General features: G+C 40.4%; 1 protein-coding gene across 2 annotated transcripts in view; it reads left to right on the top strand.

The window, feature by feature from the left end:
* Positions 1-12326, top strand: part of TSC22D2 (TSC22 domain family member 2) — a 42576-nt gene that overhangs the window by 16224 nt on the left and 14026 nt on the right. Inside the window, exon 2 of one of the 2 annotated variants that reach the window (XM_077348694.1) lies at positions 2491-2562. The exons of the other annotated variant lie outside the window; for it this stretch is intronic. Coding sequence (XP_077204809.1) covers positions 2491-2562 — 72 coding nt within the window. The remainder of the gene's footprint in view (positions 1-2490; positions 2563-12326) is intronic. 2 annotated transcript variants of the gene reach the window in all.

Here is a 12326-nt window from a genome sequence, read left to right as displayed (position 1 = left end):
TGGACTTTCTTTCTGATATCTTTCAGCTACAATTTCCCCCCACACTTTCTTGAAAACAAGACCTATTGTACTTAAGGTGTCCTACCAAAATAAACATGCGCAGAATTATTTTTGTAAAACTTACATACTTTTGTGTGGCCCATATTTGGGTAGTCCAGGTTAGCCTGATGTTGTCAGATCTTGGAAGCTGAGCAGGTTCAACCCTGGTTGAAAGTCCAGGGTCACCACACAGAGGCAGCCAGTGGCGAACTGTCTATGTCTGCTACTTAACCAGTTGCAAATAGAGCCCAGTTGATCCAAAGAGTCATTGTGTGATCAGTTTCTTAAGATCCCAGAGAGCTCCTAGTGATCCCATTGGTGTAGTGGTTAGGAGTACGGACTTCTAATCTGGCAAGCCAGGTTCGATTCTGCACTCCCCCACATGCAGCCAGCTGTGTGACCTTGGACTCGCCACAGCACTGATAAAGCTGTTCTCACGGGACAGTGATATCAGGGCTCTCTCAGCCTCACCCACCTCACAGGGTGTCTGTTGCGGGGAGAAGAAAGGGAAGGCGACTGTAAGCTGCTTTGAGACTCCTTCGGGTAGAGAAAAGCAGCATATAAGTACCAACTCTTCTTCTTTTCTGCTTTTGTGTTATTTAGCAGTTAAATATAGGTGTTTTTCATATGCATCTAATCTTATATGTTAGCATGGAATTTTTGGTTGTTTGTCATAGTATGCTCCTTAAAGTGTAATTTGGCTGATACACTAATTCAGTGGCAAAACAGTTTATTGCAAAACAGTATTTGTCACTTCAGCTCTGGAATGGGGTCTCTGCTTTCCTTTTCTTTAGAACTGATAACTATAGATGGAATCATGGTTCTTGCGTTCTTTATGAGAACTAGGATAGTTAATGCCATCATGATGAGGGAGATTTATTTAGGCAGTTGGTCTGTTCATTTGCTGAATGCCTATATGTTCTAATGGCTAGTTCCAAGCCCAGGGCCAGTGATATGAGGATTCATATCCTCATTGAGCCTTCTGGGTGGCATAAAGTGAGGAGTATTTTCTCTTTCTTTCTCAGCCTAATTTATTTCACATAAGTTATGAGGATGACATGAAGAAAAGAGCCTTATGTACCAATTTGATCTCCTTGGAAGAAGGCGAAGATTTAAATTTAAGACTTGACTAAGTGGATATTATCTGGTTAAATCTATCCCACCTAAGGCAGACCCTTCAATGCTGAGCTTAAAACAGAGGACATAAAGCCTGTGTTCCTTTTGCCTTTGTAGCCATTGAGTCAAGTCATGGCCATTGAGTCAACTTTTTTTTTTTGTTTGGCGTACCCCTTGTGAACTTATTGTCTTTCCTCCCTGATTATCTGTGTGTGTAGGTTTGCTTGTTTGTATTATATTGTTAAATATTTATATATACATTTTAAAAGTTTTTAAAGCCTTGCTGTTTGCCATTTTGGGAACCCTATTTGGGTGGAAAGGTGGCATATAAATATTTTAAAGTTCCAGAAGTTCAATTTATGGGAAAGAAAGACCTGCTTTATAGGGACTATTGAAATAAAAATATTGATTGTAGAGCTCTTTGGTCTCTAACCAGTTCTGTTTACGTATACTGAAAAGAGCAGATGTTTAGGGCTGTTGCTTTCTTGTAACCACTGAATACTATTAAACTTTTTCTTGAATTCACTTGCAACTCCATGTGGAATGAAACTTGTCATCTGCTTGCAAGACTATAACTATTGTTGATAATGCAGTTGTGTATTAACTGCTGTTCTTAAGATGTATCTGAGTTGCTGTCTTGGACGGTGATCCACCAAAGTTAAGAATGCTTAAAGCATGTGCTTAACTTTGCTTCAAAGCACTGAGAAATGATTTGTACTTAATTTTATCAGGATTTAGTATTCTACATATTATACTTTATTTGGCTTCTTTTTTTTTTTTTGCACAATACTTTAAGTTGGAAACTTTGGGCTAGGATTCAAAGAACTGTTTCAGGTATGCTCAAGGGCTTGGACATGCCTAGTGGGATTTTGGACTTGTGACTAGGGATGGGACGGACCTAAAAAAGGTGGTTTGGTTTGGGTGCAAATTTTCCAGAACCAAAATGCAAGTATTTCCTAATCAGCAAGTGCAGGCCTTAAGTGTCATGACCTGGTTTTGTCGGCTAGGGGTTGTAATGTGTATTAATTAAACAGAACCTCTGTGTACAAATGTTGTATATCTTTGAATATCAGGTGCTGCATGAAAATTTGGAAAAGTAATCTTGTCTGGTTTATGAATATTCATAGAACACAGTTGGAAATAAAATGCCAGACAAAATTGAACCAGTCATGCAAAAAAAAAAATTAATTCAATTCTTCAGCTTCTTTTGTACAGTTCTGTACTACTGCCGAATTTTGGGTCTAGGATAAAGTGTGTCAAAATAAAAACTCAGCATTTTCATTTGACTAGGCTGTTATACATTCTCAATCTTGTTTCATTTCCTGGCTCTCATAGGAACCCTTCAACTACTTTCTACCAAGTGTTCCATTCAAACAACTTACGGGAGCCAAAGAATCTCTGGGATAGGTATGAATACTTTGGAATGCATACATGATAAAGTATGCATGACTGGCTTTGCACTGTGCAGGTTTCTCGTCATCAGATCATATACTCACTTCAGCATCTTATGTTTGTGTCCTTAGTTTGTTCTCTGTGGTTCAACTAGTGTGGCCACAGTATCCCAAAACACTGCTAGCGGATGGTTATTTTTTTACATCCTGTGGAATCTAGATCCATCCCATTAGTCTCTTTTTTTTACTTAGGTAGGTGGTTGAGATAAAGGTAATAGTAATAGCTGCAACAACAAAAAATGCTATATGAATTGGTATTTACTTCTAATAATCTTTGACTTAACTTTTGAAGGCTGCCAGTGATACTTAAATTACTTCAGAAATGCTTTCCCCACGCCCAAATGTTTTGGTTACTTGAATTATTTCAGTATGAAAGAGGATAAATCTGGGATTTGGTCTGACAAACTTGGGGGGGAAATTACCACTTCTGCAAGTCAGTTGGGGTGGCAGGAAGCTTTGAAAGATTTCAGCACAGTGAAACCTTGGCGAGAAGCTGCAACAAATATAGTTTTGAAATACCATTTGTCAAAGTTGCATTACTAATTCAGCTGCCGCATTCTGGCCCTGTCATAACGATGATATACATTGAAATCTAGTGAGTTCTTGTTGGTGAATGATGCTTTGTCTGTTGTAAGTTTTCTGTAGCTTTCTGCCACATGTTCAGGTTTTTTATGGTTGAACATTAAGCACTATAACACTTTTGCTTCAATAAGGCAAAATTAATACAAAATACAATTTCCCTAAAGCTTGCCTGTGTGTTCAGATGCTTGCTGACTTAAGAAGAAATGCATTCTAGATTGGAATATAATGGTTTAAAATCACAACTGTGGTTTAGAGTGCTGTCAAATTCTCAGTTTTAATAGTGAAGATCTGTTTAATAATTCAGGAAGGTTGTGTGCTATATCTAAGCACTGTTGATTGTAGTTGAAAGGGCATTGCATCACATTAATCTAATCCAGATGTAACACCACAAATCTTTTCTGCCCAGGAAGTGCTGCAGCTGGTTAAACAGTCTAAACTGGTAAAAGGTTCTCCAAGACACAGTGGCCACCTGCTTATGCAGGAGTTTGCCTGGTTCCATGAGCACCTGCAGACTATAGAGCTATTCTTTCATAGGGAATGCAATCCCACACAGAATGGATGACATGTTAAATCCCAGATCAGTCTTTCTGCTTTTCAGTAGCACTTCTGGATTAAACTTCATTTCATTGGCCAACATCCACTCCAAAGACTCCTCCAGGCACCAGTACAGGGCTTGTACACTGTTTCTGGGATCAGTTGGCACAGCAAGACAAAGTTGAGTGCCATCTGCATGTTGGTGACAACCCACTCCAGATCTCCGGAGGCCTTCACCCAGTAGCTTAATGTGGTTCACAGATGTGTGGAAAAGCTGCCCCACTGGGCTAATATTTTCTGAGTAACATCAAGCACATCACTGTAGCCCTGGGGGGGAGGTGGTAAAGCATGGTTTGTGGTGGTTTTGCGCTTTACTTACTGGCATGACTTAGAAAACCATAGCTCGGCAGAGACTGCGAATGCAGGGGAGAATAAACCCCATCATACTGGAGTTGTAAAATATAGTTGTATAATAGGCAACTAACCTTATTTTCTCTCCTGATCAGTTCACATTTGAGTAAGTAAATAACTGTTCTGCAAGCATGTGGGTTTTGTTCATGCTTCTTGCTGGATACATACAAATTAGTATATTTCACAATAAGGAGAATAGTCACGTTAACAAAGAATATTTTGACTGAAAAGATGTGAATTACTAGAGAGTAAATTCAAAATAAGCTGCTGATAAACAGTCAACCATACCAGATCACTGGCCAAGGCTTGTTGCCAATGGAAGCTGGTTACAGTGCTCTACAGTTACAACTGGCTTGAGGAAAGTTCATTCTGCTTATGCTGTTGTGCGCTGAAGGGAAGTAGGCTTTAAATACCTTGGGAGAGATGATTGGCAGTGCTTTCTCTCATATGCCAACATCTCCTGGTTGCTGTCCAGAAATTCTACTGTTGTCGCAGTAGTAACATTAACAACTGGTTTCATGCAAACATGAGGCTGATGGATGAAACTTAGAATAGTTGATGGCAGGCTGGCTTGGCTTGGTGGCAGATCTTCATAATAAGACAAAGAGGAATGTTTGAGCATTCTTTTGGAAAAGGGCATTTTTGTAGTTGTTTCCATTGAAGCTGAGGACAGAACTGTATTTGAGCCTTTTTAATACACTGAAACTTATGGGGCCCATTTTAAAGAAACTGAATCTGTTGCACGATTTTGTGCTGTGTTTTAAACATTAGGATACAAAAGCCTGGCATCCAGTATTTTTGGAGATCTGTAGTGCATTATTGCCTTGTAGCTACACTTCAAAATTGGACATGGTATGCTCCCTTGTGACCAACAATTTTCTTGGGAGCATGCAGAGGCTGTCAAAGTTACGCTGGAAGAAAAAAGATTTTAGCTCATCATTTTAACTTAAAAGAAATCTGCATTTTCATTCATTTTTAAGACCATTTGGGAAGATACCTGTACTAGCCCCTTGAGTTTTTATAAAAAAATTAAAGATGATGATTACTGAAATTTCCTTTGGGAAGTCTCCATGGTTATTCCTAATCACCACTTGAACATTGGTTGCTAGGTGCAACAGTCTCAGGAGACTTCCTGTTTTAAGATAACTGAAAACAGGAGGCAGAGGAGGAGCATAGAGAAGATTTGAAATAGAATTTCTCAGATTTTTCTTACAGGAGAATGTTGTTCAAACATGTTATACTGCCACTGTTTATCAGCAGTTCTGTACTTAATGAGATTCCTAAAATTATCTTGATAAGATTCATTGGATTTTTGTCAGTGTGCTTTTTTGTAATGGTGATAGTAAACTACCATTTTGAAGCCCAGCTTTATGAATCAGTAGTTTTCATGTCTTTAATGTGATGCTGAGAAGATCAACAGATGAATCTGAATTTATGAAAGTAGAAGAAGGGGTCAATTCAAATGGATCTATCTCCCTCTCCATTGGAGCCCTGGCTGTAAAGGGGATTTTGCTGTTTTCCCTCCTGACTGCATCCCATGTGCTGTGGTTCAGAGTATCCTGTTATTTATTTATTTTTAAATAAAATAAATAAGTATCCTGATATGATGCTACAGTCCTCTGTAAATCATGTGAGAACCTTGCTTCTGTTCTTAACCTTGCAGGAACATAGAACTATAGACTGTCTAGCCCAGGAATAGTCAACCTGTGGTCCTCCAGATGTTCTTGGTGCTTTATTTTTCTGCCATGTGATTGGGACATTTCTTAAAAACCTGATGCTAGAGAGAACTGAAGTAAAACTGAAAATAGGGTATCTTGTTCTGAGAAGGGCTTCTTAGAATAGGTGATTCCCACCATTTGCTCAGGGAGGCAGGACTAAACTAGTCAACTTCCTATCTCCCAGGAGGGGGTCACCCTGGCTTAGTTTGCTTCATTAGGGAGTGCACCTTTGGAGCGGAACTCTGCTCTTTTTCCTTTGTTTTTTTCTTACAGTGATTTCATACCTGTGGGTGTTATATGCTCTCCAGTATGCCTTTCTTTCTCTTCAAAGTCAAGTCTACCCAACTGACTCCCTGGCATAACTCCAGGGCCTAATAACCTCCTGCACAGGGGCAATTTCTTGAACCTGATTACCTGCTGGACCCACTTAAGTACTTACTCTGGCTCTATCAACTAGAGATCCTGCAGAAGAACAATGTAACCTCAAACCTAAAGTGATCTCTGAGAATGGCTCATGGACTAACCCATTGAAGGGAAATGTCTCAGAGCAGATCCTTTTCAAATTGTGAGTCTCTCTGGTTGGGCAGCATCCCTGCAAGGCCATCTAAGTCAAGACATGTGGACCTTAAAAGATAAGACAGTGGACATCAATGCCTTGGAATTCAGAGCCATCAGAAAAAGTGTTAACCATCTTCTGGGCAGACATTAGAGCCTGGCATGTACTTATCAAGATGGATAATTTTTCAGCCAAGGCCCATATCAATTGGGGGGGGGGAGCTCCTGGTCATCCCCTTCATGTATAGGCCCGACTCATAATTTTTATGGGCAGATAAACATCTATGAGCCACCTCACTAGAACACATCCAAGATCTGAAGATCCAAACAGACTTGCTGAGCAGACAACTATTGACAAAAACAGGTCCATGAAATGGAATCTTCCTACTAATTGCAGCTCGATTTAGAATGCCAGAAGTAGATCTGTTTGCTTCGGCATCCGGGCATCAGGTACTGGGACTTTCCTCCTAGATTCCATCTCCCTCACTCAGAATGAGTGGATGTTCTAACCTCTCTATGGTCCAAGGACCCCTATTGTATGCCCCTCCCAGTGATCCCAGTGTTCTGTATCAGGGGCAAATGGAGGTGATCTTTGTGGTTCCAGATTGGCCCTGCAGGCCATGGTTTCTATTCAGGCCCCCTGGGAGATTTTTGTGAGCCCAGACTTATTACAACAGGTGCCAGTTTGTTACCAAGATTCAGTGTGACTCTAACCTACAATGCAACTCTTGAAAGGAATGGGCTCCTGAATTTCGGCTGCTCTTCAGTGGTTGCAAAGACTATCATGGCTTCCAGAATGTCCTCTACAAAATGCAAAAACCTGATCACGGCTGTGCCAGTGCAAGCATGTTAACTCCCTTGACCGTGGCTTGTCTGTTAGTTGACTCTCCTTCAGATAGTATTCCTCGAAAAACTACAAACATCCATGCTTTATTGCATGGTAGCAGCTATTGCCACAATCCTACCTTATGTAGCTGGCATCCCTTAACTAAACATTGTATTATCTTCTTTCTCCATGGAGTCATGCAGATCAAGTGTATTGTGGTCCACACATTGTCTTCATGGAGAGTATATATAGTTTTTTTGTCTCAAAGCATATAGAAATTGGGAGCCTTGTCAGCCAGAGAAGGCTTTTTGTCTTCCCCAAGGACAAAGTAGCACTCAGGCTGATCCCAGCTTTATCATCTCCAGAGGACCCTCAGTGTATAGAATCCATCAGAAAGATGGACTCTCTTTTCATTTCATTAACTGCCCTAAATAATGGAAGATGATGTCTAGATTGGCCATCATTTGACAGTCCATCTCCCACACCTACAAGACAAGCAACATTTCAGTTCCAGCAGGAATCAAGGTACGCTCGGTGAGAAGTGTACCATAGTCTTAGATTATCAGGCCTCAGGGGAGAATATATGCAAGCTGACAACATGGTCTTGACTTTTGTCAGACGCTACAGATGGGCCATTAAAAAGTTGGAAAACACTCCTGTCCCCTGTTCTGATATGGAAACTGGTTTGATTGCCTAGCTCTGGAGCAAGTGAAAAATGGCTTGCCTGGTCTGATCTCTTTTTATGGGGTATGCACTGCCAGGAGATTGAATGAAGAGATGCTGCTCACACATTGCTGAAAAGCATCAGGTGACCCCTTCCCTGGATCCCTCAGATAATCATGCCCTATTTTTTTCATTGTCTTTGTTATTTCTGTCTTGCCTGTTAGGTCCTCATCTGTTAAACCATCTCCCACAAAAGGACTGTTTATTGTAAACCCAGGTTTTTTTCTTATTCTCCCAAAATTTGGGTAAGGTATTCTGAGTCCTAAACGAAAACCCTTGTGGTTTGCACGCTCTACTGCACCTCATATATCTGGGGAGAACTTGTTTCTTATCCCTAGTCTCAACTAGGATTTGATTCTGGGCATCCCCAAACAATCTGTTCCCCTGGAAGGAGTACAAAGTCACAGTGATCTTGGAATGGCTATCAACTGATCAGGCACGCAGCCAGAGCACTCTTCTGGCAGTCAAGGCAGTGGCCAGTCCCCTTACCACAAATATTAAGGAATCCAGTGTGGAATCCAAAAGAAAGGACACCACCTTTAACAACCTACTCATCCCTTCAGCCATGTTCTTATTACATTCAGGAAGTAGCTGAAATGACCTTTCATACCCAAACTATGGAAGTCCTGAACACTTTAGAGTCACTAGTGTATGCCCTGACGGACATGGCCACCACCTCATATGTTATCCTCAGGGCAAAATTAGCCCTTCTGTCCATTCCATCTCTAATATTACCTTCCCTGTTCTTAGATACCAATCCTGGGGACTGTAATATTGGTACTGGCACATCAACCAATAAAGTTTAGAGGAACTCCTCAACATAGTCAGATAATGTATACATTTTTTATCAAAGGTTGGAAATTGCTTATTCGATATAAGCATGGTGCACTCTGCTTTAATTTTCTTTTCGAAAGATTCTGGCATGGGAAAAACCTTTGGCACACCTTCTATTGTGGAAAAGAATTCCTCTTTGCTCTTAACCCTGGGCTTGGCTTTTTTTTCAGCTGGACTTTTGCAGAAGATATTGAAAATCCTCTGCTTTACTGAAATGTTTGGCCTGTTCAGGCATCTGCAACTCCTCTACTTTGCCATCCTCTGTCAAAAACTCCCCTTCCTTTCTATGGCTGTCATGGGAGTTCACTGATACGTGTCACTATATGCTTTTTCTTTGGCCACCTTAGTGGGCCAAGAGTTCCCAGTCTCACCATAGTGGCTGGCCTAGGAGGGCATTGGGAATACACCAGGCCAGCCCTCCTTTGCAGGCTGAAGTCCACAATTTCTTGATGCAAGGTGTTCCTAATAAAGTGACACATCTCCAGGGACTTCCCAACCAGCACCCCCACACTCACATGCCCTTGAACGGATCCTGCATAAGATTTAAACCTTGAGTTTAACCTTGGGTGCCCCAAAGAGCCAGTACAGGTTTGGGGATAACCCAGCTCTGTGCTAATAAAATGGCCATCAAGGAAGCTCAATCAAGCCCCATGGTACTGTAGAAGCTGCTTCACAGTGAGTACACAATGGTCGTTCTCCTTAGCTGATGCCACTTTTGGGCACAGAGTGTTACAGGATATGGTGGAAGATCACCTGTTCCCATCTGTAACTGGGACACTATTATTGGAGATCATTAATAGTGTCAAGATGATCTCCTCCTCAGAGTGAGAATGGAACCTTGGATACTTACTGTGAGATTTCCTTCTGCTCTAAGGTTAGGAGGTCATCTTGTCCCACCCAAAAACAAAACAGAAAGAGCAGAGGAATGTCTAGAAAGGAAGATCACAAGTTGCAGGGTAAGATTCCTGCTGACTAATATTTCCTTAACCTGCATATATCTTTAAGGTTATCACCTGTTACACTTCTAACAGTTACCTTTTCTGGTGGTGGTTTTATCTCCATTCTATTCCTTCCTATTCCTGGGATCATTAGCTTCTGAAGTAACCAAACTTAGCAAGGATGGCCCTTGCTGCATTCTGAAGTAGCCCTGTCTCACCTTAGAGAAAACATTTTTTCCTATGTACAGGTTTAAATATTGCTGTATGGAAAAGATTACCACAAAGCGATATTTTGACTAAGGAATATTGCTTTCCTTTCTGCGGAATACTGATTTCAGCTGTATTGATGATTCAGCAGAGAAAATTCAGTAGAAAAAAATTATAAACTGCACTCTGTCACTTATTTCTGAAGAGATATCTCAGAAAATTGTCTGCCATGATGATAGTTCTGTTCTTCTGTTTCGAAAGAGTACTTTCCAGTCACTTGTCATTCTGAAATTATAATACCAGTTGTGACTTTTCATCATTGCAGGATAGCTAGTCCACATTTAAGTCATCAAAACTTTTAAACTGCAAACATATGTCTTTCAAGAGGGGGAGGAATCAAGAGGAGGGAAAAAATGGGAAAACGGTAGTATAGATGCAGACTATTTTCATCTGTGTATTTTACATTAGGGTACTGTGTACTTCACTTAGTGCTCAAACCGAGTGCTGAATTAGGTTGTGAAGCAAGGGTCTCTAATCCATATGTTCTATTAAGAATAAGAATGAAACAACTTTGAAAAGCTGCCAGTATGAATGCCAAGGGCCTTTGGTTCTTAGTGGTTCCTCTGGGAATTCAGTTGCTCACAGAAACTGTTCAGAGAAAGGGGTTTTGTGTTTGCGTGTGCTGGCTTCATCCACTAGGAGCACTGAGTAGTATGCTCAGAGTGGGTGGAGCCATGCTTCCCACTGAATTTTTATTTCCTGCCGTGGAGATCCCATGAAGCACTTCTGTTGTAAACTAGTCCCTTATAAAATGGAAAAATCTAACCTTAATTAACTTTTCATTGGGAAATATTGTCCTTCCACATTGTTCTCCCTTTGTTTGGGCACACATTTTTTCTTGTTTTTGGTATTCTCCCGGATAGGGTAGGGTGGGATTGTGTTAGGCTTCTTAATTAGTGGGACTTTAATACATATGGTAGCACTTTGCCCATCGAAAGGCACTTCTGAACCACCATATAGAAGTCTCTTGACACTACTTAAATAAAAAAGCACCACCTGTGCTTAAGGATGTCTGGCTTCATTTTAGGGAGTTGCCTAGATAAAACTCAAGTTTCAGAAACTTATTGATTTGGACTAGTGTAAATAGTGCAGAAAATTGTCAGTTATGTTCCCACAGTAGTAAAAGGGGATGTTGAGTGCATATACTCTTCCAAGATCTGGGACTGTTTTCTTTGGTGTTCTGTGCCTCCGATTCAAAGTTCTACTCTTAACCATGGACTTGTGATTAAAAAACATTTTTTTTAACAGCTGCTGCCCCCCAGGTTGTATCAGAAATCTGCTTTCCATAGTCCCCTCAGTTTCAAAACTGGTTTTACCCTCTGGCATAGCAAGCTGCCGTTTATGAAACACATGCCCAAAGCTCTTTTAAATCACAAGGAACTAGTTGCATGGAATTTCGTAAGGATCTAGGTTAATTCTAGAACTAGATGAATGGCGGAAAGTGCATTGGGAAATTTTCCTCCTTTCAGTTCATGTCACAGTTGAAAATGTTTGCATTGGATGTTTCATTTACTTTTAGAAATGCTTTCTGAGGATTCAGACAAATAGCGGCTAGAAAATCGTTGTGAAAATCCGGTATGAACTTGTGGTGGGATATTTGTCAATGATCCTTTAAAGAGCAAAAAATCATAAGGAATCGTTTAGTAGTCTGACTATTTCAAACTGTTTAATTGATATATGCTTATTCTTAAATCTTGCAATATTGTTTGAAAAAAATTATTGGTGATACTCATTAACTGCTTTTTAACATCTTCATAAATGTGCTAAAGAAAGCACACACCAGTGTGCCCCATCTTCTCATTAAGACACACTAATGTGAGGACTCTGGGGGGCCTCCCATTTATCTTGAAGTAACCTGGAAAAAATATGTGTTCCCTATTATCTCCTTCCCCTCTCAAGATACCTGGGAATCCAAATTCTGTTAAATGAGCCAGTTACTGATGACTAAATAAACAAGGCTCCCAGAGTATCTGAGGAATGTTCTCTTTATCTATAAGGGTTTGTATTTGAGATATCCAGGAAGGCTGTTTGAAAATACGAATGCTTGTGCATGTAAAATATTTATTAATGCAGAAATCCTGCTGAGACTACTTACTCAATAACACAAGAGGCTGTTCTTTTAGAAGTGAAAGTTCTGGAAAGGTTACAAAACCATTTAAATATAAAGAGCGGTTTCCCTTATTGGTTGTTTTTAAAAGGTAAAACTTTTACATTTTCCCCTCCAGATATACATTGACTATTTTTAGTTGTTGTTGTTGTTAGGTGTGAAGTCGTGTCCGACCCATCGCAACCCCATGGTCAATGATCCTCCAGGCCTTCATGTCCTCTACCA

Source organism: Paroedura picta, chromosome 8 (assembly GCF_049243985.1).
Source record: "Paroedura picta isolate Pp20150507F chromosome 8, Ppicta_v3.0, whole genome shotgun sequence".
NCBI lineage: Eukaryota > Metazoa > Chordata > Lepidosauria > Squamata > Gekkonidae > Paroedura > Paroedura picta.
Note: the sequence above shows the minus strand (reverse complement) of the source record. Positions and strands in the feature narration are given on the sequence as shown.